This window comes from Triturus cristatus, chromosome 6 (assembly GCF_964204655.1).
Source record: "Triturus cristatus chromosome 6, aTriCri1.1, whole genome shotgun sequence".
In the NCBI taxonomy this organism is placed as follows: Eukaryota; Metazoa; Chordata; class Amphibia; order Caudata; family Salamandridae; genus Triturus; species Triturus cristatus.
In genome coordinates, this window is record NC_140589.1 from 146,409,688 (window position 1) to 146,436,252 (window position 26,565).

General features: G+C 43.0%; 2 protein-coding genes across 2 annotated transcripts in view; one reads left to right on the top strand and one right to left on the bottom strand.

Annotated features, from left to right (window-relative positions):
- Positions 1-26,565, top strand: part of SPDYA (speedy/RINGO cell cycle regulator family member A) — a 702,161-nt gene that overhangs the window by 117,301 nt on the left and 558,295 nt on the right. The window contains exon 2 of the mRNA XM_085610373.1: positions 1,331-1,576. Coding sequence (XP_085466499.1) covers positions 1,345-1,576 — 232 coding nt within the window. The 5' untranslated portion in view covers positions 1,331-1,344. The remainder of the gene's footprint in view (positions 1-1,330; positions 1,577-26,565) is intronic.
- The window catches only part of LOC146816526 (uncharacterized), a 237,813-nt gene continuing 223,102 nt past the window's right edge, over positions 11,855-26,565 (bottom strand). Inside the window, exons 3-4 of the mRNA XM_085610374.1 lie at positions 16,564-16,622; positions 11,855-12,588 (exon numbers count right to left, since the gene is read on the bottom strand). Of these exons, the coding sequence (XP_085466500.1) occupies positions 12,481-12,588; positions 16,564-16,622 (167 nt within the window). The 3' untranslated portion in view covers positions 11,855-12,480. The remainder of the gene's footprint in view (positions 12,589-16,563; positions 16,623-26,565) is intronic.

Genomic DNA, 26,565 nt, shown 5'->3' on the forward strand with positions numbered 1-26,565 from the left:
AAAACTATCTACACTAAGGTGAAATGGAAAACAATAATGAATTAATGTTTAGGATTTAAGCCACCATGACCTACTCTGTCTAATGGCTGGTAGTACTGGTTCTACCTATTATGGAGAGAAAATCACATATTAATGTATGATGTCAAACAAATATGACAAGTATGAAACACTGCTGTCCTATTCCCTGTGTGTCTAAATCACAGCCTTTCCTCTCCGCCAAAGTGCCCCTCATCGGGAGCCCGTCAGGCATTGCAGCGCAGGCCAGACGAGGAGCAGCCCGATGATGAAGCATGACACCCAACTGGGTGTGGTGTGTGAGGGCATTACATTCCAAAGAAATGGATTCCCATCTCTTTGACTCTGTGGCCTACTGTTCTATGTATATTGCTGAATTCTAGATCATTCAGGAACAGCACAACTTTAATTTTCATATTGCATTTGGGCAACTGTGCTGGACCTCATGTATAAAAGCCCTTTGTCCCTCTATTTGTGAACATGTTGTGGTCTGGTCAGGATCTGTCTTGAAATGAACCTTACTCCGGGTAATAGAAACTATAATATTTAGATACTTAGCAAGAGACTACCTGATTGGATAGTATACCTGAGACTGTAATAGACTACTTTGAAGCCTTGTAAAGCTCTTTATGGATCCTATGTTAGGAACTTCTGCATTAAAATTTAGTGACAAAAAAAGACAGTTGGGGAGCAAGAGGAGGTTCATTGGGATTGGGGAGCACATGATGGAAAGATGTTCGGGTGATGGATAGGGGGATGGTAGGGGGAGGTCGGGCACAAAGGAAGAGGCTGGATTTCAGAGTAGAAAATCTTTGGTTGACAGTGCTGCTTTGTTTTCGGTTGATTTTGTTTCCCAGAGCGAAAGAGAGGATGTGGTGAGGAGGATGAAAGGGAGAGGGTAAATGCTAGGGTGTTAAATGTGGAGGAGCTGGGAGTTGGGTAGGGCATACTAGCTGTAGGGAAGAGCAAACATTAACATATTTGTATGCAACCCCAAAAAGTGATTTTCCAAAATATTTTGACCCTATGACTGATCTGCACCAAATTTAGAAAAAAAGAACCCAGGTTAGGCAGACCAGGCATGTTCCAAATATGCTGCAGATTCATCCAGTGTCTCAAAGGGTATTCACTAAACAACAGGGGGTATTTCCTATGTATAGTCTGAGTTAAGCAGAAATCCAGAAGCATGTTTCAGCCGTAAAACATGTGCACTTCCAACTACCCCCATAAGAGATTGTTAGAGAAATCAAGTTTGAGCTGTACAAGATTAGCTTGATGTTGGTCATATGTATTGTTAACTTTCCTATTCTAACAGGCACATTCCTAAATATGAGACTCAATCAGATCTGCTGTCAGACTCCTCCCACAGTAACGATACGTGTAAGATCAGGAGCATCTCGGTCGCAGCAGCAGAAGAAAGCAGTTCATTTGAAACGTCCTATTTTTAAAGATGGTCAAGAAACATGCGGACGAAATGCCTTCACTAATAAGTCTAAACGTACCAAAGGTCCATGCCTCATTATTCAGCGTCAAGAAATGACTGCATTCTTTAAATTGTTTGGTAGGTTGATAATGTTGTAAGTATACAAACTCTCTTTAATGTCTTTATGTACATTTAAATAATGTTTTTCTATTTGTCGTTTTTAAACAATGTATTCACTGTCCCTCACTATAGATTTGATTACAATATGTGTTGTTAATAAGTGTTGTATACTTGGATTTTACAACGGGCCATATTCGCCACATAATGACTTTCAGGTACTCTGGTATGCCTGCAGTAAGCCATCACTCTGCAAATAACACTGATGAAAAAACAATAACCAGCACTGATGAACATTCTGTAAAGGGAATAAAAACATTTTCATCTGTTTCATGAAAATTCTGTACTTTTCTGCATTAAAGAATTTTGGGATGAACGAGAATGCTGAGTAAAATATTGTAGGAGGCTGGCTCTTTGACATTTCCACTGTTGAAATGGGGGCTGAGTATTGTGCAGACCCATAAAGGCATTACGTTCTAGACCAAGGAGTCAATTAAATGTTATGGGAATGGATTAGCCTTCCTACAAATTCTGCAGTCTATGGCGACAGTGAGGTAAAATAAACACTCAATTCATGCGCTATGATCTGACCACTGCTTGTATACTATGTGAAAATGTTAACAAGGGAGGGCTTGTCTTAAAGATGCTATGATGGAAGAGACCAACTTTCACAACCAAACACTGTCAGTTTTTCTATACACACACAAGCCTCATCCACATTTGTTTTTAGTTGGGTTAATCTCTGAGGGCAGTTGCCCATTGCTAATAGGGCACACCTCATCTGTTGTGACTGCTAAAATCATAATTTATTATGGATTCAAGTTACTATTATTCGAGGAGTGAGCCACCCATCCGTCCTAATCAGCACCCGTATCTCAATCATCTATGCAAGGAATATAAGCTGACAGCTCTTCATATGCCACTAGCCAAATAAACTAGCAAGTGACAACCTGTGCTATACATAAGACTTAGGGGAAGCTGGGACAGGAGAGGGATTAACAAAGGAATCTTCTCTGTGAGACCGCTGTATTTAAGATATTTGTTTTAAGCATATGTCAGCATAGTATGTCGAAAGAGTTTGCCAGTCTTATACATGCACTTTACCACTCACCATCTTGGAAATGAGAAAGGGCTAAGACCCAGGTGATGCATGCCTGAGGATGCGTACTCCAGGTAGTCACTCAATCATTATTTCAATATAAATAGATACATCAGTGGTAAGTCCAGTCAGAGGAAAATATTGAATAGGAGGTGGACCTGTGAGAACAGCTAAAAAAACAAAAGTGCTTTCAAAGGGAAAGTTGGGTGTGAAATAAAAGCAACAGCGAAAAGCTCACCAAGACGCTTAGGTGACAGGCAAGGAAGAGAAGCCAGGAGTGCTTTTTAAGTTTCTCTGCCATTCCTAACCTAGAAAAGGAAGTAAAAGCCTCGGCAGACACAAACTTGAAATGGTTTGTCTCAATGGCAGGTGAGGATGTGGCACAGCAACAACAGCTGCTGACTCTGGAGCTGGGAATCTGGGTTCGAGTCTCAGTGTTGGCTCAACATCCTGTGATTCTGGGCAAATCACCTAATCGCCCGTGCCCATGGACCATGCCTGGATACCCTCACGGATAATACGCCACGCTATATAAATCTACTCCTTTAATTTATTGACATAGACTGGTAGTGGAAGTAATTTTATTTTGATAAAGGCAAATTCTTTTCCACTATCATGTTGTTCCTGACATCTGGATTGCCATGAATCTCCTTGACACCACCAACTCCAGCTCCTACTCCATTTATCACTCGGCCAACCTACCCACCATCCCTCCTCTTCATCTGCCTTGGGTGTTTAATTGGATATGGTAATTGAGGAAGATTTCAGGTGAGTCCTGACAGCACTTCATTCTTTAAATTGCATTGATGTTTAGATGAGTTAAAAAGCTTGAATCAAGCAGGGGGCGTAGACGAATGAAGCAGGCTCCCAAGACCTATCTAAAGTGATGGAACCCTTCCAAACAGTGAGGTACTGTAATTGACCCTTCACCCATCTGGAACCAGGGATTGCATAGACCTCATATTCTCTATCATTACCTTGTGGTAGAGAAGGAGGAGGAAGGAGTGCTTCGTGAAAGATCAGGAGTTGATGGCTTTAAGAGAGAGATATGAAAGGCGGGGTGGATTCACTAATGTGTATGTAAGGTGAGTTGGACGGACGCAAGATTGATCATAGCAGAAAATGGAAAGTGTACCACAAAATTAGAGCAAACTTCTTAAGATACCCAGGAAGATATAAGAACTGAGTGGACAGTCATATAGTGTCCCCAGCCTTGTTAGAAGGGCACGGAGAGCATCAGCATGTCTCTTATAAGTGGCTCTAGGGGTAGTCCGGTACGAGATTACATCCTCTTGAATGCATTGTAGCAAACTTATCGAGACACATTCAGAGTGACATGGACTAAACGGTAAGTCAGTGGGTAATATCCAAGTGTTATAACCAAAAGAACAGAAAAATGGAGATGAATTGAGGGAGCAGAGGAATTAGTTATGTACAAACTCTGCAATCAGAATCCGTCATAGCCAGTCGTCTTGGTCATGTGTAACAAATCTGTGGAGGTATTATTCAGTGAACTGATTAACTCGTTCATTCTATCCATCTGATTGTGGCCGATGTCTACTTGATTTAATATTTGCAGTAGCCATCACCATAATTAGGGTGTATTAAAACTAGAAGCCTTTTACAATATTTGGCAAAGCATGGAGTCAACATACCCGCTCAGTAGGTCATAAGAGATTATTTACAATTTGTATATATGCACTTGTACAGCTCACTGTCCTGGAGGTGAGGATGAGCGGAGCACCAACAAGGGCATGCCAGACTAGTATTTTAAGTATAAACAGAAAGGTACATCAACAATACGTTTAGCCAGAGGAAGAACTTGACTAGGGAATGATGGGCAAAGTAACAGGTCTATTCAAAGGAGAGCCAAGTGCAAACATAGGAGTGACAACAACCTGCTCAGTTGCTTGGCAAGGAAGTGAAACCCTGTTCGCATCTTGAAATTGTTTATCTTAGTGCCATAGACTAATAGTGGTGGTGGTTTGTTTTGGGAAAGTTGATTCCTTTCCCTCCCATCATGTTATCTTTGGCCTCCTGCTGGGAATCCCCTGGACATCACATCCAGCTCCCACTCCATCGACCACACCACTGCCTACCTACCCTTACCAGTCCACATTTTGTCCTACCTTATTTACCCTCTAGTCAGGATGTGAAATCTGAATGAGATTTCAGGTAAAACCTGACAGTCTTCTTACCATATCCCATACAACTCACTGAACCTACCTCCTATCTATCGAAGGTCTATGAGGGGGACCATCTTTGAATGTTGTTGAAACCATTCTAAAAGTCCCAGATCCAGTTGTGTCAGCCAGTTTGGACTGTAACTCGCTCCACTAGGGAAGAGAATAAAATACTTGCTAAACTTTTGCAGACAAATCTATCCATTCCAAGATGACTGCTGTCTAAGAGCCTGATTACAACTTTGGCGGTTTGGGAGTGGGCCGCCATGCCAGCGCCCCGCTCCCAGACCACCAAAGTCGACCTCCCTTGCACGCCAGATTACAAGTATCCTCGTTGTTTGGCGGGTGAGCGGCTCGGCTGTCCCATTGTGGTGCTTATTGAAAAGACACAGCAATGGGAGCGTCTAAGGCTGTTTCTGCACAGCATGGACTTTTCAGTCCATGCTGTGCAGGAAAGGGGGCGCAGCAGACGGGGGGTGCAATATGTGCCTCCCTGCACACATCCCCATACCCCTGTAGGGTCTCCTTTGTTTTCCCACCTCCAGCCTTTTCATGACGGGCTCACTGCCATGAAATTGCTGGGGGTGGGAAAACTAGTAATATGGTTGCCGGTGCAGCAGCGGCACCGCCAAGTATATTGCTTCCCTAGACTGCTGCAAGAGGATCGTGGGTCCGCCATATTATTATTACGGAGGCCGTTTCGCTGGTGCATGGGTCCCCGACCGCCACTGCAACTCCACAGTAACATCAGGCCCTAGGTCTGTATGTGACGATTATAAGTTTTCACAACAGCTAATGAACAATAGGACACCCCTCAAAACATACAAGGAACTTTTAGAAAGTTTTTGCCAATCAATCAATGACTCAATCAATTTTGGTCGTACTTACACTAGAGAACCTTGTAATTGAATCCAGTGAGATATCCAATTGTGTCTGCAGGAAACAATAATCTTTAAATGAGACAAACTGTAGGCAATATTAATTAGAATAGGAAATGCAGTGGTGTAATAGGTACAATACATTTTTTTCTTAATCTTTAATTTTTTTTCTTCTGGAGCGCCGTTACATTGCGATGACAATGTTTCACGTCTGAAAGGGTGTCCGTCATGTGGATAAGATGTACTGCAAGTGCATTTCCTTTGATCACTAGAGATACAGCTGGCTGACCTCAAGTAAATTACATTTAAAGATTACAATGGTTTGTAGATATAAAAACTGTACTCTAATAATGTGTCCCTAATGATACAGAGCTATACCTTACTTAAGACACTATATCATGTCTTTATTCAAAAACACAAAAATGGCATCCAATTTAAGTCCTACAGGGTACTGGGTTAATATGGATATTTGAGGCCATATTAAGTGCAAATAGAAATGTTTGGATGAGTAGTTGCATGAATTGAATAACATAGTTTATTCATAAACTATGTTTTATAGACATGGGTGAATTTAAATGGACGACAATTGTCAAATATAATATAATTTCAGCCTACTGCTGAGTAGGCCAGTGTCATGATGGCCTTTTTACGTATTGCTGCATGAGATATCAGTCTTGCCGTTTTCATCATATCTTCCACTTTAAATTACAGGATTTTGTTAAAATAATCCAGAGTTTGAAAGTCAGGAGTCTTGGAGTAACACAAAAATATATAGTTTATTGTAGCAAATCTGCCTTTTCTGCATGGTCACCCCAGACTCTTTGCCTTTTTCTGGACACTTTAAACTGGCATCCTATCCTCGACTTATATATTTAATGTGTCTATAAGTCCCTAGCATATGGTGTACAAAATGCACCTGGTCATGGAAGTCAAATGTCACCTGTGGAATGGAGCACTTTTTGTAACATCCACCAGATAGGCCTGGAAAACATAACGTCAGGTCTATCCTGTGTAGCCTGACTGCAGCATCCTAAAAACCTGTCTACCCTATCAAAATACCCCTTTTTGGCGGCCAGGAAACCCTGTTTTGAAATATGAATGTCACCTCTAAGTCCATTTTGTGGTCCACTAGGTAGGGTGTCTGATATTTAAAAGTGGAACAGGTGTGAAATTAATACTGGGCCCTAAACACTAGTGTCACTGGCAAGGCTGTAGCTATATTCTAGAAAATGTCAAAATACAGATTATAAACTGTAATCTGTAACTTTTGACAGGAAACAATTTAAATAATTCAAGGAATTATAATATGAGTTAAAAGTGCAATTTATTGGTCAAGTTGGATTTTTAATACATTTACAGAAAAAGGTAACATTTAGAAAGTTACCTTTTGTGTGTCTGAAGCTCCTGGGCTAATTTACAATAGCTGTCCAGAAGCTACCCAGCCAATTTAATGAAGGGTAGAAACTACTCCCAGAGCAGGAACAGTAAGATGGTTCCTCCAATTTTAGGTGCACGTAAGGATTGTTTGCGGTGGTTCAAATAGGAACTGCTGCAAACGTGGTTAGGGTCCCCCAGGAACCCTTTACCCCATACATTGAGGAGGAGCTTTGAAGAGCCCCACCCACTAGCTAGTACAAACCATAAATGTGGCATCTCAAGGCACCCTTGTTAAAACACTGTATAGACCTGTGGAAAATCAGAATAGGGATGGGCTCTGCTTGCTGTGACCTGAAAGATGTCCGAAGGACTGGATCTGCTCCCTCTTTTTCCCAGGACAAAGAAGTTGATTTGATGATCTGTGTGTCTGCAAGAGGCTGTTTTTCTGAATTGACCGATACCTGGTGTGGACCTTGCAGGTGGCCTCTGCTGGAGTGAGCCCTGTCCACTTAGTGCTGTCCTTGAGGTCTGGGAGCCTTATAGGTGACTCAAACGAGCTGCTCTAGAAACCCTGAAAAATTGGGACTTGACAGACTAAGGGGCTGATTTATATAATGCCAGAAAACCTGTTGTTCCTCCAGGGGGACGGAGTAAATTGCTCTGTCCCCCTGGTAGAGGGACCGCCTGCCAAATTTATAAATGACCTTGGCGGTCATTTGTAAAGCATTGTAAGGAACCGCCATCACAGCGGTTCCTTTCAATGCGTGTTGCTGTTGGTTCAGGGTTGCATCAGCATGACACAACCCTGCACTAAAGTTTTTTTGTTTTTATCTAGAAAAAGAAAATCCCCAAACAGGATTTTCTTTAAAAAAATAAAATAAGAATGGTCACCCTCACCAGGGGGGCTATCTCCCCTGGAGGGTGAAGCATTAGATACATTGTACTGTCCCTCACAGCCAGGATTGGTCACGGACAGTAAAAAAAATGGCTAGATGTCCACCCATCCTGATGAGGTGAGGAGACGTGTAGCCATTTCTCCAACAGCCCTTAGTCCATCAAGACATCAACGAGGTTTGGCAATGTCTGTGATAGAGTAGTCACCGCGGTAGCCAAACCTATAATCCACCTGCACTTTAATCAGGCGGATGGACGATTATTTTTGGTGTGTATCTTCTGTTGCAATGGAGTATACACACCACCAACATGTACATCTGACCCTAGGTCAGAAGATAAAATGTTTGAACCTCGAAGGGGTGTCTGATGCAAGCTCCGTCACCGTCGGACTGAAATTTCTGTTGAATCCCGGTCTAAGGCTTCCATAGATCACCATTGGCGCTTCTGCTTTTTAACGCTATTTTTTGTTAATACTTTCAAAATTCATTGTTTACCCTAATGGATTTTTGACATTTAGGTGAATTTTTGTTTATTGCAGCTTACTTTTTCTAATTCGATTTGGAATTATTTTTTTTGCATTTTGACTTTATCACTGTTTTGGTACTGCATAAATACTTTACACATTGCCCTAAGTTAATCAGATCTGCTCTGTGCCATAGCGACCAGGGGGTTGAGCTCAGATTAATTCCCCCATACAAGTTATTGTTATTATTTCTTGAGGTGGGTGACTGCCCACCCCAAATAATAATCCACTTCCTTACATTCCTGCTTTGAAAAACCTTATTCATTTTGCTGACAAAAAGGGTCTTCTCCGCAGTAATACAAAGGTGAAAATAAATGTTCATATTTATTTTAATGCAGCAGCACTTGCTTCCTTCTCTTGATTAGGACATACATTTTTACCCTTTAACCCTTTCGGTGCTCATGACGGAATGGTTCCGTCATGAGCACCAGTGCTAGTGTGCTCATGACAAAACCATTCCTTCATGTGCATGTGAGCATTAAATCCCTCTGCTGCAAATAGCAGAGGGATTTCCTTTTTTTTAGTCCTCGGGAAGTGGGGAAGAGCTTTCCCAACCTCCTGAGGCCTTTTTTTCTATTTCCAATATAATGACGATCTCGTACACGGCGCTCCAACATCATTACATTAGAAATTAAACTGAAACTTAGATTTAGTTTCACTGTTTCGGTGCTCGTGGGGCTATCTCAGCCCCCCGAGCACCGAAACCCACAGGAGAGGTATCGCTCCCTAGTGGAGCCCTACTTGGGGATCGCCCCAGGAGGGTGATCCTCAAGCAGGGATCCACCCACTAGGTACCAGGGAGGGGTAGCAGCTCCTTGAGAAAGGGTCTTTGCTCCCCCCAATGAAAATGGCCATGTGCAGTCTTTCTGTACAGTCTTTCTGCCCCCCCCCCCCCCCCCGGGTGGGCACAAGGGGCCCTACTGCAAGCACCCGAGACCTCAGGGATTTTCTTTTATAGGTCAGCGGTGGGGCGTGCCCAGAATGAGACTGCCAATTCCCCCACCCCCCGAAAAATGCAAAAATTCTTTCTGCCCCTGCCCCAGAAGGCAGATGGGAGTAATAGTCCCTGATCTGCACCCCCCCGGGAGGAGGGACAGAAAGCCCCACCCCCAAAAACATTGCCACAGTCTTTCTGCCCGCTCCCCCCGGAGGCAGGTGGGGCAATAGGCCATTATCTGCCCCCCCTGGGAGGGGGTAGAAAGCCCACTAGTCACCTGGGATTTTTCCCCCCAAAGCTCAGGGGTTAAGGCTGCCCAGAATGAGCATGCCAATGCCCTCAACCCCTCAAAAAATGCCAGTCTTTCTGACCCCCCCAAGAGGCAGATGGTGGCAATAACACCTGATCTACCCTCGGGGGGGAGGGGGGGCGGAAAACCCACTAGACATCAGGGATTCTGTTTTTTTTTTTATACGTAGGGCTGGGGGCTGCCCAGAATGGGCATGCCAATGTTCATACCCCGAAAACAATTGCCTCTGTCTGTTCCTTCACCCGGGTGGCAGATAGGGGGGGGGGCAAAAAGCCCTCTAGGCACCAGGGATTTTTTTCCCAAAGCTCAGGGGTGGGGGCTGCCCAGAATGGGTGTGCTAATGCCCCCAACCCCCAATTTTTTTTAGCACAATCTTTCTCCCCCCCAGTAAGCAGATGTGGGCAATAGCCCCTGATCTCCACCCCAGGGGGCGGAAAAAGCCCACTAGGCACAAGGGATTAAGTTTTCTTTTTATACGTAGGGGTAGGTGCTGCCCAGAATGGGCATGCGAATGCCCCCACCCCTCCAAGAAAATGGCCACAGTCTTTCTGCCCCCCTTGGGTGCATATCAGGGCACTAGCCCCGATATTCCCTCCTGCCCCTGTCCACCCCTTCATCCCCCCACCCCCAGGGCAGCATATAGCCCACTAGGCACTGACCTTTTTTTTGCAATTTGCCTAGCTGTGGAGTTTGTGCCCTAGCGCAGCCGGCACCTAGGGAAACCTAGCAAACCTGTACAGTTTTTAAAGCTAGACATCCAGGGAAATCCAGAATGGTGTGACTTGTGTGCCTCTCACCAGGTTCTGTTACGCAGAATTCCTTGCAAACCTCAAAGTTTGTCAATAACAACACATTTTCCTCACATTTCTGTGATGGGAAGTTCTGGAATCTACAGGGAGCCACACACTTCCACCCACCCAGCATTCCCCCAAGTCTCCCAATAAAAATTGTACCTTACTTGTGTGGGTAGGCCTAGTGCCTTCAACAGGAAACGTCCCAAAATGCAATGTGGACACATCACATTGTCCACTGAAAACTGACCCTTTTTTCACAATGTGCCTAGATGTGGATTGTGGACCGTAGCTCAGCTAGAACCTTGGGAAACCTTGTAAACCTGTACATTTTTGCAAGTTAGACACCCAGGGAAAGCAAAGATGGGGTGACTTTTGTGTCTCTTACCAGATTCTGTTACCCAGAATCCCTTGCAAACCTCAAACTTTGTGAAAAGAAACACATTTCACTCACATTTCTGTTATGGAAAGTATTAGAATTTGAGGGGAGCCACAAACGTCCACACACCCAGCATTCCCCCAAGTCTCTCAATAAAAATGGCACCTCTCTTGTGTAGTTATGCCTAGAGTGTACTGAATGTACTGTGTATAATTCAAAATTATCAATCCCAAAAAGACTTCGTTTTGCGAGGGAGTCACCTGCGTTTTTGGTCCCGGGCTCGGTGGGCATCAAAGGAAACCTACCAAGCCCAGATATTTCTGAAAAACAGACACCCTAAGGAGTCCAGGAAGGTGTGGCTTGAGTGGATCCCCCAACGTTTTCCTACCCAGAATCCCCTGCAATCCCCAAATTTAGCTAAATAACATTTTTCTCACATTTCTGTGTGGGAAAGTTGTGGGATTACTGGGCAGACATAAATTTCATACCACCCAGTGTTCCCCCCAGGTCTCCCTATAAAAATGGTACCTCACTTGTGTGGGTGGGCCCAGTACCCACGACCGGCAAGGGCCCAAAACGCAGGGGATTATCGCTAGGAAACCGGTGGGGAATCCTCGCAAGTCACACCTCCCTGGACTCCTCCGGGTGCCTAGATTTAAGAAATGTTTGGGATTGGTAGGTTTCCATAGATGGCCGCCGAGCCCGGGACCAAAAACGCATGTGACTCCCTCGCAAAACAAGGTCTTTTTTGTAATTGATAATTTTGAAGTCTCCACAGTATGCTTTAGGCCATTTCCTGTTGTGGGCACTAGGTCTACCACACAAGTGAGGTAGCATTTAATAGTAGAACAAGTGTTATTACCAATTGACTTTCTTTGCATTTCTGCCTTCCAAATGTAAGAGAATGTGTAAAAAAAGAAGTCATTTTGAAAAATGTCCTTTAATTCACATGCTTGTATGGGTATCCACAATTTTGGAGATGTGCAAATAACCACTGCTTCTAAACTCTATATTTTGTTCTCATCACTGAAATATATAGGTTTCCTTTTTCACTCTTTATATTTTACTAAATTAATTGCTATATACCCTGTACCCAATGAAAAACTATTGCAAGATTCAGCTCAGTTATTGGCTCTGGGTACCTCAGGTTCTTAGTGAACCTCCAAGTCCAATAAATCCTTGCAACCAAAAGGGTCCAAAGGACGTAACGGTATATTGCTTTCAAACATGTGCCATACTTAGAAGTTACAGGTGAAAACGTTGGCACAAATGGCTGTTTTTTCCAACTCAGTTTCAATATATTTCTTTTGCAATTGTTAGCTTCTATAGAAAAACATTCACGGATCTACACAAATGGACCTTGCTGAATTCAGAATGTTGTCTACTTTTCAGAAATGTATAGTTCTCTGGGATTCATTATTGCCTTCACACCCATTTCTACCCCTAACAGGAAGGAGGTTGAAAGCACAAACAATAGGAAAAATAGGCTATGTCCTTTAAAATGCCAAAACTGTGTAGAAACTTTTGGTTTTCTGACAAAGGTATGTCTGTTCCTTAAAGCTGGGAAGATGGATATTTTAGCACCAGAAACCCGTTGTTGATATCGTTTGCAGGGAAGAAAAAACAGATGCTTTCTTCTGCAGCACTTTTTTCCCATTTTTCCTAAAAAACAAAACAAAAATTAGCTGTATTTTGGCCAATTTCTCTGTCCCCTCCTGGGAAATCCACAAACCCTGGGTACCTTTGGAATCCTCAAGGTGTTGGAAGAAAAGGACGCAAATTTGCGTGGATACCTTATGTGGACAAAAGGTTACAGGGGCCTAAACGCAAACTACCCCAATTAGCCTGGGACAGGGGGGGCTAGCAGCGAAGGAGTTAATATTAAAAAAAGGCATTACAGTGAATAAGCAAGGAAAACACTAGTCTACAGCATAATAGGGCTATCAGACTCGGATGGATTGCTTCTATTCCATTGAAGTTTGCTGTCATCAATTATAGCATATAGCGATTGTGGTTGGTATTACTACAGTGCAGCTTCACCCTTACTGGGTCACATTAATAACCCCAAACTAGTTAAACATCATCACAGATAGAAACAGTAGAAGGGTGAATGGATCTATGAAGCAAGACTAGAACGCAGGAAATACCGTGGTGTTCAGTTGTTTCCTAAATATCAGCAACTCAGATTCCTATAAACATAGTGCAAAAAAAGTTCCATCCAGATGCGGCCGCAGCAGAAAAAGACCTTTTGGGGATGTCTAAAAGAAACTCATTGTTGGATCTCAAGTGCCTGCAAGGTGAATTCCATTTAACTATATATGCCAAAGAGGTGACCTGTCAGGAGTATAAATGGCCAATGTAAGGTGACTAAAGCTTGTGTAACATGGGCTCTCTGATGTATGCCAAGAGCTAATTTAGTGGCTTTATTATAGAGTTGCAGCTTTTGAATCATATAGGCATGTAAATCAAGATAGATTTAATTACAATAATCAAGTTGTGCCGATACAGATATGTTCAAGCTTGGCACCTAATGTGATGGCAAGACAAGATGAGAAACTCATACGAACATATGCAATTGAAAAGGAAAGTATTTTGCCACCGAAAAAATCTGATTACCTAAAGTCAGAGAAGATTTGATTTTGACACCAAAATCCATCCCACCTCTTACAGGCGTAGGCATATGGCCCAGAGTATTCAGCCAAAAAGGTAGCTCCGAGAAGGCTTGGTGGGACAAGGAATTTCATTATATTGCCCTTGTTGAGATTTAGATGGTTTGCCATTATCCAGAGGTGGATATTGGAGAGGCAGTCCTGTTGGAGAGCAGCTGCAGATCTCCCTCTAGTTTTATAGTCATTTGAGTGTTGACTGCATTGATAAAGATACCAAACCCAAAATTGAAAAAAGGTGAGCTACAGGAGTCATGTATAGATTGAACAACAATGGTGACAAGATGGAGGCCTGTGAGACTCCACATATGCAAAGTCTTCCAGAGGATTCGAAGGATGGAAGTGAAATCCGGAAAGATCTTTTTGACTGAAAATCTGAAAAAAACAGGTTAGAGCAAAATCTTTAACCCCTAAGTAAGAGATCCTGGCCAATGGAATAGAATGACTCATAATATCAAATGCAGCTGAAACGTCTATAAGAATCAGGGGAGCTGGAATATTTGAATCAGCATGACTTCATAAGTCATCAAGAGCTGACACAGTTGTAACCTCAGTACAATGTTCAAGAAAAACCCCATCTCTGATGGTTGTATTAAACAATTGGCTTCCAAAAAATCAGACAGTTTCTGTAGTAGTTTAGCCAGAAAAAGGAAGTTGGAAGTTGCACCTGTAGTTTTACAAACTGGATGCAAGGTAGTTTTTTTAAGCAAAAGATTCGCAGGTCGTTTTTAAGATTTCCAGAACCTGGCCTTCCAAAAGGAGTTATTGTTGATCACTTTAGTCCTACTAGAGTCCTTCCTCTTATTACTTTTTGTTTAGCTGTCCCGGTACCCAGAATATTTACTTGAAGCCATCAGTGCAGTGAACTCCATTTCATTCACAGGAGAGAAACTGGACAATCTGTCTGGATAGGCTGATGAGAATAAATGGAAAGGAACTTATGGGAAGAGGAGTTCAAAGCAGAGCTAGCACTGCAGAGATATCAGTTTTCTTAATTAAAAGTGAACTCTCCAATTACAATCGTCTAAGGAGTTATCCACGACCATCAATGTAGGGGAAATCACACATCTCTTTATTCACTGAGAACATTTCTAATTATGGATTGTGGGCATATAATACTTTGTTTAAAAATAATGCAAATGTAGCTCTCTTAGTTGTATAATTTGCTTTTTCTTATACAGCTTTGATATGCGAATCATATCTTTGACTCCCAGCAGCATTTTATAGCATGAAGAGAGAGCCTTAGAGATCTTGGTTCTTATGAAAACTAACTGCTGTAATAACAGAGCATTTTTGATAGATCCATTTTCAAAAGAGCTAAATATTTTGATGCTGAATTCATTAGATCATTATAAGGCTTCTCTAGTGAGACGGAGAACATGGTATAGTCATTGGTGTAGTCAAAAGAACAAATAAAAATGGCATTAGTTAAGATGTCACCAGAAACCACGTTCCAATTCTCATATTAAACTCCCAGGATGTGGCTATAACATTTCTGAATTTAGTAAAATTACAAGAGAAGGGCCGACCAAATTGATCAGAAAATGTCAGAAATGGGCAGTCCAAAAGGATCAGTCCATGGAAGGGTATGTGGATGGTACAATTGACATCCGGGAGAATGCAAACAGATGATATCTAAATAATGATCCGGCACATGAGTGGTAAGCAAAAGACTTGGGTTCAAATAAAACAGTGTAAAGATCAAGATATTTAGCAAAGATGTGTTAGCACAGTCAGAATGGGTATTCAGAAATCCTAATCTCATCTGAAACTTTGTACTCGCCTTTAAACTTGTGCTAAAACCAATAAACCATATGCCTCATTATCCACTTACAGGACAAATGACAAAAAAGAATCTGTAGGGTATTTAGACATTCAAAATATAATCTGCCTAGGTTTCCCTCACAATTAGGGGTGAAACAATGGATTCACCAGTCAATAACAACACTTGGCCTCTTAGGAACTAGTGCCAACTCTCAAAATACCTAGATAGGGTGGACATTGATTGGCTGACCCAGTAGTAACCTTAGTGAGTCGGAGAAGCAAGGAGGCCCTTTTGAATCTAGCAGCCATAGTACCCAGGATTCAGGGCTGCAGGAGCAGACCATTGTCGACTCTATATTGTTAATAGCAGGTCCGTCTGACAGCTGGACTGTCAGAACCCAGACAAAAAAATGCCCCCAGCATCTATTGCCTCCCCCCTGCATTCTCTTGCTCACTATCAACCACTGGTATTTTCGGGCAGTCATCTTTGAATAGTTTTCAAACCATTTTAAGATGGGTAGTGTATGTGTACTCGTGTATGTGTACTGATGCATGCGCAGGTGAGCGCATGCACTACAACCATCTTGGGTTGTTTTTTGTTTTAATGTTAGAAAACTCATTCCAAGATGTCTGGAATGCATGTACATGCGAGGTGGCCATCTTGGAATGGCTTTGGTTGACATTAAACCAAAAAGCATTCCAAGATTGCCAATGTGCATCCATGCACACCCACAGTAAACGTTTTGGAATGAGTTTTGTTGTTAACAAAACCATTTAAACATTAGCAAAACCAATAGATATGCAACTGTGATGATACCTATTGTTTTTGTTGCTTATACTTGTTTAGACATTTATCGACAGTACACGTTAGCCTTCATAAAATATTTCCACAATAGATTTCCAGGCAATATGTGGGTCTTTTTCTCCAGGTGTTGGAAATTCATAGGGTAACTAGGGTTTGTGGTTCCACAGACAACCGAAAAAATACACAGAATGTGTCATTTTATTTTTACGTTGGGTAAAAGTGCTGTTCAAGTATTCTGTTTCTTTTTTTTTAAAATTTCCTTATTTCAACAAAAGGCTTGCTGTGCTAAGATCACCCTCTTACAAGCTTTCAGTCACAGGCAGAGTTGTAAAAAAAGAAATAAATACATTTTTCAGCACAGATTTAGCAATTTCTTTCAGTGGTGCCCAATATGTTCTATACCTGTGGTTTCATCCGACTTGCAGTTTGTGGGGTAAAAGCGTGGGCAACCCATACATGTGCTGAAAAGAAAACAAAGTTCTGAATTCAGCAAGGTGTCATATAGATTTCAGATTGTTTTCCGAAATAAATTAACCATTGAAATACAAAAACAATGGAAGTAGGTAGGAAAAACTTGAAAAAAGTGACAATGTTTTCATCTGTAATTTTCTGCACTGATGATCTACAAAAGTGATATACCTTTATGCCCGTCAGATGCTTTCCTATTGCAAGGATAAATAGCATTGGTGGTTGTCTAAAATAACGGAATATTAAAAGCCATCAGCCCTGCTGTGGTTTATAATCATTTTTCATTGTGTTTCAACCAAGTATCAATTCATTAGGGGAAATCTAATGAATGAATATTGCGAAGAAAGGAAAGGAATGCATTTTTTAAATGTGCCTCAAAATCCGATTTTAGTAATAGTGGTTTCACTCTGAATTTGGAAATACCGGTGACACCATTTAATTCAGAGGGCATTTTACAAAATGTGTTCTCTTTTGCACTTTGATTTACATTTGGAAGCCAAAAATGTCCTGCGAATTTCAGTGATTCGGAGGATATGGATAGCTCTGGAATTTGTGTGCCAACCTGGGCTCAGAAAAATTTACCAGTCACACGATTTCTGAATGCTTGACACCCTGCGCAGCGTAGGGTTTTTTGGCTTGAGCCGATCCCAGCACATTTTTTGCTCCAAGTGTCCTGAAAATGCCTACATGCGAGTGAAAAAATCTATTTCCTTACATTAATGTGACAAAAAACTCTAGCTCTTGTAGCCAACAGCAAAAGTCCTACCGTCCTGCATTTCCGCACTTCTTCGGATGTAAACAGTACTGCACATTGGTGGGAGGGAACCTGACCTTATATCTTTGGAAGACAATGGATTGTCAATACGGTCTTCACATGGTCACATGTTTGGTTCTTACTTGTCACGTGCAGTACCCCCCCCCCCACCCCTCACATGTGGAGTATCATTTTCACTGGGAGAAGTATGGAAGTAAAGGGTGCTAAAATCTTCGCTGTTCACTGTATGCTCCCAAGTTTTCCATAACACAAATGTTCGGAATTTTCCCCCGTACTTTGACATTTCCAGGGCATTTGGGTAGAAAAACTTGCAGGTATGGGGTCTACACAAAACACACCACTATTGTTTTCCGTGAGCCTCTAATTTTTGAAAGTGCCCCGGTTTGGTACAGATCCATGGGTGCTGGCCAACCTGTGTTTCAAATACTGTAAATACCCCCTTAAAACCATTTAGGATGTTTTTTTTCATGGGCTGGGCATATGGGGTCAGAAAGTAGTAAGACCTACACAAGCTACTCTGCACTGGACTTCCCTAAATATCTAGTTTTCTGGGGTGGGTAGATTATCCTAGGTACCAGCCGACTTCATGCCCTCAAGCCAAACTGGGCTTGCATGACATCAACACTGAGCGCACGCGGGTGTAGCAACATAACCTGTCCAGTGTGTCTGCATTTATATGGTTAGACATGTTATCCACCTGTACATTCTCATAGACAGACTTTTCTATGTTCCCTTTATTTTCAGTTTTACAGCAAGATTAAGGATCTCTAAATCTCTTTCCCGTCCATTCCCTGCTACAACCTCCACTGCCTAACTTTATTTTGTTTAGCGGAGTTACCTCTCTATTTAATTTTCTGATTAGCTGGGGACAAGTTGACTGTGAAACAAAATATGCAAGCAAAGCAACGCCTTTTGAATTTGTCTGCTATTGTCCTTCTTTACCGTCTTAAGTAAGAATCACAACTGTAAACTTCCGCATACCTCCACTATTTGCAGCTTTAGACTCACTCACGGATACTTTTTAGTTATAAGGTTAATAGAACCTTAATTATCTCACTGAAATAATTCTAAAATTGGCCAGAATATAAAAAGGTCTTGTAGTATTCTGCTATCTCCTCTCTATGATAAGTGATTGTCTACCCTTCCTCACATCTATTGCCTTTATTGCACTGTAAGTTAGAATGTTTATATGTCATAAAACAGAGGGAGCGGTAGTTGGATTTGGACAGTTATGACTGGTGTAACCTGGATGGATGGGATCTTTCTGTTAAGAATAAACTTCAACCTGAACCTCTTGAAGTCTGGAACCTGTTACTTCTTAAATATTACAGGTCTCTATTACAAATCTATTCATAAAGTAATTAACATTAGCACCCTGCATGGAACGCTGGGTGCGAATCAGGCAATCACAATACTCCCTTTTTTGGGCAGTATACCATTTCAGGCTCAATTGAGCTTTCTGTGATGAAAGCTCCCTGTTCTTGGCGTGCTGTGGGCTGAACTCCCATCACTGGCCTAAGTTCAAGCACTGATGAATGGTGAGCAAGAGTTACCTCTAGCCTGAAAGAGAGGATCAAAAAAACTGTTTCATTTTCCTTCAGTGTTCTCTCAGCCTCTTCTGACTCAAATGGATCTGACCCACCTGTTTGTGTTCCTTTTTTTTGCTGAGAGGGAAGCTAATCGGCCAAAGAAAAGGTGAAAAAATAATCTCTGTTTATGTTTAACACATTGTTTTTGGAAGCCACGCTCAGTGCATGGTTTGACGGACGTGCCACCTGAGTTGTTCTGGCTTCTGCGCTCCTGGATGGCTGTTCCATCAGCCTCTGGAGTGCTGCACATACTGGGCAGCAGTGGAACTAGAATTTGGAGTCAGACCATTGCGTGGGAGTCTTTACTAAACTTGATTTTGCATATAAAGGAAGGCAATGAGTGTAAAAAAGCTTTCCACATCCAATTTTTACATTTTGAATATTGTGTAACACTATTTGGGTTGTGCAATGTGCCTGACATCTTTCAGTGAGTTGTGGTGTCAATATAGTATGTCTTAACCTCTTCAGTGCCCATGACGAGATAGTCTCGTCATGGAGCACTGTCGCGCTGTGCCCATGACGAGACTATCTCGTCATGAACCCCACCCACTAATGCAACGCCCGGCACAGGAGGGGGAAAGGGCGTGGCACAGAAGGGGTTAAAACCATTTGTTTTCCTCTATGTGGATGATATGCTGGGGTTTCCAAACACTCTTTTGGAACATAAAGACCATGGGTTGTTGATGTAATCAAGATTTCAGCAATATTATTTGTCTTGGAAAACAGAAAATTGAGAACGAAGTTGTGTATCTTGGATTTAGGTTGAATGACTGTTTCCTTTCCATGGATCCTAAGAAGATTTTGACTGTACTTTTACTGGCCTTCTCTTACTAATGTTGAAGAGTCTCAAAGTTTACTTGGATTTAAAATCTTTTCTCACCAATTCATCAAGAATTCAGCAGAGATAACCAGGGATATTGTGTTATAATATGAAAAGAGGTTTTGGCTGGAGAAATTGAACTGAGCTTTCAGTATACATAATAGAAATTGACTTAAGCATGAATGTTATGTCATCCTTATACTCCAAGCAACATAATTGTGAAATCAGACCCCTTTGAAAGAGCAGTTGGAGCAGTTCTGTTACTAGAGCATGACTATAGGCGTCTCATGTTTTGCCAGTCTGTTTTTGAGTCTGAACTGAATTACTCGGTACTTAAAAGGGAACTCTTAGCCATGAAGATGGTATCAACAGAACACAGACATCTTTTGCTGGTTACTAAAGTCATTTGAAATTCAAACTGATTATCGAAATTAAGTGATTGATAAATATTAAAGTCAGGAATAGCTGGCACGTTAGAAGGACATTTTACTATCACTTGTATTCCTAGTTAAAAGAATATGTTGTTCACGTATGATCAGCCTGTAATTCGTTCTCAACGTGTAGTAGGAATAGCTCAGTCTTTCTTAACTTTTGTCCAGATACCTCAAAAGCAGGTGAATCTAAACAACACTCTAGTTTGACTCTAGAGTGACATATTTCAGTCAACAAGCTATTTTGGTGCCAACTAAACAATTATAATTGAATGTTATGAAAATGAGTAATGACTCAAACATTGCTTCCACCTTCAGAAGGATACCTTGTGATAATGATTGCAATAGATACTTTTTCAAAAATAGCTCATTTTGCTTCTCTGTCAAAGGGGTCGATTACGGTGGCGGGCGGAGGCACGACCGCAGTGCTGGTGGACGCGGAAAATGCCTTTTTCCGCACTCCATCGGCGGTCTGTGTGACCGCCGTATTATGATGGGCATAGATAGCCCATTTCCCGTCTGCACCGGTAGTCGACTGAGCCACTAGAGAGTTACCGCAGTGCGGAATGCGGTGAAGACCACCGGTCATATCACGATGCCTCAAACAGCTCATCACACCTCTGCGGAGAATCCGGCTATATGGGGATGGCGGAGGCAATACTGCAGATAGCTCCATGTGTTCGGGACCGCTGGATAAACGGTGGTATTTGGCCTTTCGGCAGTGAATCCGCCCGCCACGGACAGATTTTCAGCTTTTTCCGCCGGTGAAACCTGGAATCCGCCCGCTGCGGTAGGGTGTTTCAGGCAGGGCATCCTAATCTGACCACCGGTTGTGCTGCGGTACCTGCGGGTGTTAATTTCCGCTACCACGGCGGTCGGGGTGGTTTTCCGATTGCCATCCTAATCAGGCCCTAAGTTACCAACAGCTGAAAAACGACTCTGTGTTATTTGACTATTTTTCATCTTCATGGATTGCCTCATACAGTCATTTCTTTCAGAGGTACTGAACACCGTTCAAGTTTTTGGAGAGTATTGTGTAAAGCATTAACAGTGCACTATACAAATTACAGAAAACAAAACATAAAGGAAGGTCCTCGGGGCCAGGAAGGATCCAGTGATGAATACCGCTAGCCAAATGTCTGCATCTCTGTTCTGAGTCATAAATTACATGTCACAGTTCTCCAGATTATGATTGCACGGGCATGTGTGTCTGTTTTGTAAGGAAGAGGAACGGTCTGATGCTGTCATAATCTGACTGCCTACATGAAAGGGAACAACAGGTGGGAAATGCAACCACATAGGCAGCAGTCATGGAAAGCTGAAAAAAAAAATCCATTTAGGAGTTAGCAGCTTCCATGTACCATCCTTTACACTGGATGCTACGCAAGAGTCCCAGTTGTTTTACTGACTCCTTTTAGAAGGATCCCAGAACACTGTTAGAGTTTTTCCACTCTAGTTAGAGGATCTCCTATTTTCAAAACCTTATGGATATAGTTAAAAAAGTAAGCAACTTAAAGTACATCCTCATATTTCACCTTTCTTTTTTGTAGTATTTGTTTCTTCTGACATTTTCCAGCATGCTTTCTCATTCTGTGTAGTACTCCAGTTGTGGGAGAAAAAATACAGCAAATGACCAATATTTAGGAGCACATTGGAAGATCTTAAAGGCATTTGTGCAAGGAGAAAACTTGAAAATAATCTCAGGAACCAAAAAGGACAGGGAGGCACCTAAAGAGTGAGACAGAGTGGTCAGTGGATGTGGGGGTATTTCTACTGTGATCCAGCTCTCAGACCCAAAGGAGAGATACAGGGAAAGGAGGTGATACAATACTGTCACTCCCAACATTCATACCACTCTCAATCAAGGTCAAAAGCTTCACCCTCATGACATTTACCATCACAGTTTGTGTGCCATTAAGAATAAATATGGCTTCTCACACAGTATAGAAAAGTCACAATTCAATATTGAACACCCATTTGGCATGATGGCAAACAGCAACCTATATTCATTTGATATCATTCTACATTACTTCAGATAATTAAATCTCAAACCGTTCAATGTTGACATATAGGACTTTGGATTATACACACAGAAATGTATCATCTAGATGTACTTTAACTTTTCAGTCTCCTTCTAAGTCTCCTGGGTGTTACATCTCCTGTCATTGTGATACCCTCAAATGATGTGGTGTCGCTATATCAGTGCTCGGTGGATGATGAGTTTTCACTGAGCGCTGGCTGGGTTATGTCATCATGTCAGTGCTCGGTGGATGGTGAGTTTTCAACGAGCCATGGCTGTGGATGAAAGTGATGTGCAAGGAGGGGATTTGGTGCCTGTGTGCTTAAAAATTGGTCGCTAGTGGGACTCTGTCACACGGTTTGTAAAAGCTTGCCCTATTGCCCGATGGCAGTTGAGGGGGTCACTGGTATGCACCACTCTTCGCAGTGGCACCTAGGTTTTTGAGCAGCTTCAACAACTTAAAATCGAGCCTCTGAATTCCTGCTGGAAAGCAGTACCAACTGTCACTTTCCTCTCCATGTCCAATTGCAGATTTCTGAATACTGCAGAGCACCAGTCATATTTGTGTTGGAGGAGCTCTGAACACATCCCCAACAAGTAATGTCTCTCAGTCCCTGCTGCCTGTTTATCACCCGTCTGTTGCTGCAATGGCATGATTAAGGTAGTAGCCAGTGGGCCTGCGCTGTGGTCAGCATTACTCTAGAGAAGTCATGACAACAATGAAACAGGTACTGTTTTTAGCAAGGAGTCTGCATGTGATAATACTTTTTTAAATAGTAGTGCCTCATGCTGAAGTGTAATTTATTTTTATTTATTTATTTATTTGAGTTTTATATAGCGCTGGCTAGACCCGGAGGTATCAGAGCGCTTTACATGAGGAACATTGAGTTACATAATACAAATTACATCCGTTACAAGAGCATAGTAAAAACCCGGACAAAAAACAATGTTACAGTAGTAAGGACACACAGCGGTGAGACAAGGAGAACCGTGCCCAATGACAGGTTGGGTAGGTGACGGCTGAGGGGGAAAACCAGGGCCGATCTCCTCTATAGCTCCACCGGGCATCAGCCATGTTGCTCAGGTCTCCGAGGTCAGGGATAACAAGAATAACAGTTTTGCATAGTTACATTTAGTTACAGTTGCATAGACAAACATATAAGGACAAGTCCCCAATGGAGGATCGATGGAAATGGGGAGGGGAGTAGAAACAGGGGGATGGGAAGAAGATCAGTTCTGGCAAACGGGCAGTGGAAGACAAGTACCTCATGGGAGCCCAAAAAAGATTAGAGTAAGCGGGCCCAAACCCTGGTGGGGTCACAATAGTTACTAAGTCCAGTGCCAAATTCAATCACCGCGTTGGGTCATCTCGGTAATTTGAGGGACCTCAAGGCGAGGGTGAAAATAAAGGAGCCTCATTAGTGGCCATTAATGTCTGGGGGGGGAGAGCATCCCTGAGGGGGCCATCCAGGGGCAATGGACAGGCAGGCGACCAAAGGCATGGACTGGCGGCAAGCAGTGATCCAGGAATCGGTCGAGACCAACAAGATGGTGGGCCCAGAGTAACAGTCACAACAACCTCGGCACAAAATGGCGGCCCCAGATCAACAGAAAACAGAAAATGCAAGCCAAAGAACAGCTCCAAACTCCCCCACCACCAAGCGCATTCCGTGTTGTCTGTTATGTGCACCATCTTCACCACGTTCACGTGGCCCCTAGGAACAGCGTCGATGTCCTTTCCCCACCAGGTCGCACACCCAGCTATGACCGGCGGGGAGGGGGGGCAGGAGGGGGGGTAAGGCTGTCTTCAGCGCCCACAGGCCCAGTCAGCTGCTTCACGACAGACAGCAGCCCATGCAGCATTTTATCGCCAGCATGTACAGCGGGCCACAAATACTGCTAGCCCCTCCCCACCTGCCCAGCAGCTCCGACACAATCATCACACTCTACGCCGCACAGCAGGTGAAGGCCCCCAGGCAGTCCGAGCTCCTCACAGAGTCCGCCTGCCTCAGCCACAGCTCCTCTAGTGCCTGCAGCAGTAGCTACGCCTACAGCAAGGATCAAGTGCACAACTCCAGTTAGGGGGGGGGGGTTTGCCACTCACCTACACTTTCATGAACAGGTCCGGCAGCTCCGCTGCGGCTCCTTTTTGCGGCCGGGCCCCATAAGCGAACGAAGGCTCCCGCAATCCTGGCCCACGTTGGCTGCAGCAACGGAGCTCTCGCCTGGTGCCTTCACTATTCAGCACCGACCGCTCTAGTAAGACTAGAGAGCTGTAACTAATGCTTATGCCTCAAGCCATTCGAATCTGCACACATTACCGTGATAGCTGATGACATCTTAATAACAAATAACCCAGTATTTGTAAAGCGCAAACTAATCACCTGTAAGGGGTCTCAAGGCGCCGGGGTCCGGCGGGGAGATTAAGTGAGCTACTGCCCAGAGTCACGTGATGCTGAGCTGATCTGCTTCCGGCGCTGGGGATTGAACCGTGAGCCCCACTCTCTGGAGTCAGCCGCCCTGGCTGCTGCGCGATACCTCTCCCACATCTTGCTTTAGCCAATACCATCTTGTCTGCTCATGTTATCCTTAGCTTTACAGGCTGTACCTCATATGATGTATTAAGCTCATTTTAGGTCTCTGCTCAAGACAGCGCATCCGCTGTATTGAAGAGACATGTTGTATATACATTGTGGGCTTCTGCCCACCCATTGGCTTTCCATTTGCTAGTGCCATTGTCGCTCTCATATTCTTTCTCCCCATTTGTCCATAGCATGCAGGCATCATGCTTCTACCTGTGTTTAGCCCTCCCCAAGAGCATGGACCAATTACTACTATCCATCCACTGCTATCATTTTAGGAACAGTTTCAGGAACTGCTTTTTTCTTTGTTGAATAGCTCTTCACATGAGCGCTGGTGTTTTCAATTGCTCCTTGCTCCGTTTGTGTAAACATGCCTATAAATCTTGTCCTTATCTTGTCCCATTTGCAGTGCATTCAAAGACCAAGGTCAAATGTCAGACACTCTTTTCCAAGGGCGCCTGTTTACTTTTGTTTCTCTTTGTCCCCAACCCGCTTCGCTGCTACAACTGTCCCAGGGAGGGCCCTCATTCCTGCTTGTTGACGCTGTATGCATTTTGTTATTTTAGCACCCTGAGTGCATTGTCCCCCTCTCTCAGGTGCCTTTGCTCGCAGAAGTTCCAACATAGCTTTTTCACTGGTAAGGAGTTTACACCAAGCGCCTTGTTTAATACTATGCAAGAACAGTGAGCTGCATTTTAGATTCCTACCCACACAGGAGCAGCACCCTATTTATTCACTTAAAAGTAACATTGGTAAAGAGAAGTACTTTAGCCCATTAAATTGCATTGGGAGTGGAATGGCGTGGCTTGAAACCAGGAGAACAGAGCACTAATCACAGCTACTCCTTTAGTACAAACTGTGAGCTCGTGAGCAGAACCGGAGTGCAACTATGGCTTCTACGTTTGACCAAAGTGTGTGATTTTGTGCACTTCACATATCCATATGTGTGAAATGTTCGCATTTAAAATTAGATCAGCGTTATGATCTATATAAAATCTCAAATTGCGCCCCAGTTTGAGCACCGTTATCTTTTCATGTCTGTCATCTGAATGCTCACCTGAGCTATTTGAATAGTTTCCAAAACTGGTTTGCAGCTAACTGCATGTAACCTTCGTCTCTGAAGATATATTGGTATTTTCTCATGGGTAACTCCCCTTGTTGGTTCTGAGTTTGCATGCTTGTGAACTATGAAGCTTATCCTGCCATCGCGATACTAGGTGTTGTTTTATTTCTACACACTCTAATTTTGTCAGGGAAGATAAATGAGGCACATGCATCTGTCAAGTATCACACATTATGCTGGTTGCGGAAGCCTGGATTAGAATCCTGGTTATGTTCCATATGCTGAAACCAAATTATGCAATCTTTATGAAAGAGGCTCATGTGCCTAAAGCAGGTTGAATGAGTCCATTGTTAGTTGCTGATATGACTGCTTGTATTGTATTTAGATTCACAAATAGTATGTAAACTTACTAAAATGCAAATAAACTTGAAGCCAGTCGATCCGTTGCAGCCACTCATGGGATGGTCAAGGCCATAAGTCACATCCCATGCTGTCTCCACAACCAGCTCTTCTGGGGGTGCCACAACAGGACTGCTTGTCTAGGGATAGGTTTCCTTTTCGTGTGTTTGAAGTGATGCACCCTGGCCACCAGTTTCGTAACCAGTATGTCATGGGCCATTGTGCATGGAAGGAAAGGGGCCCTTGGACGCTGTTTG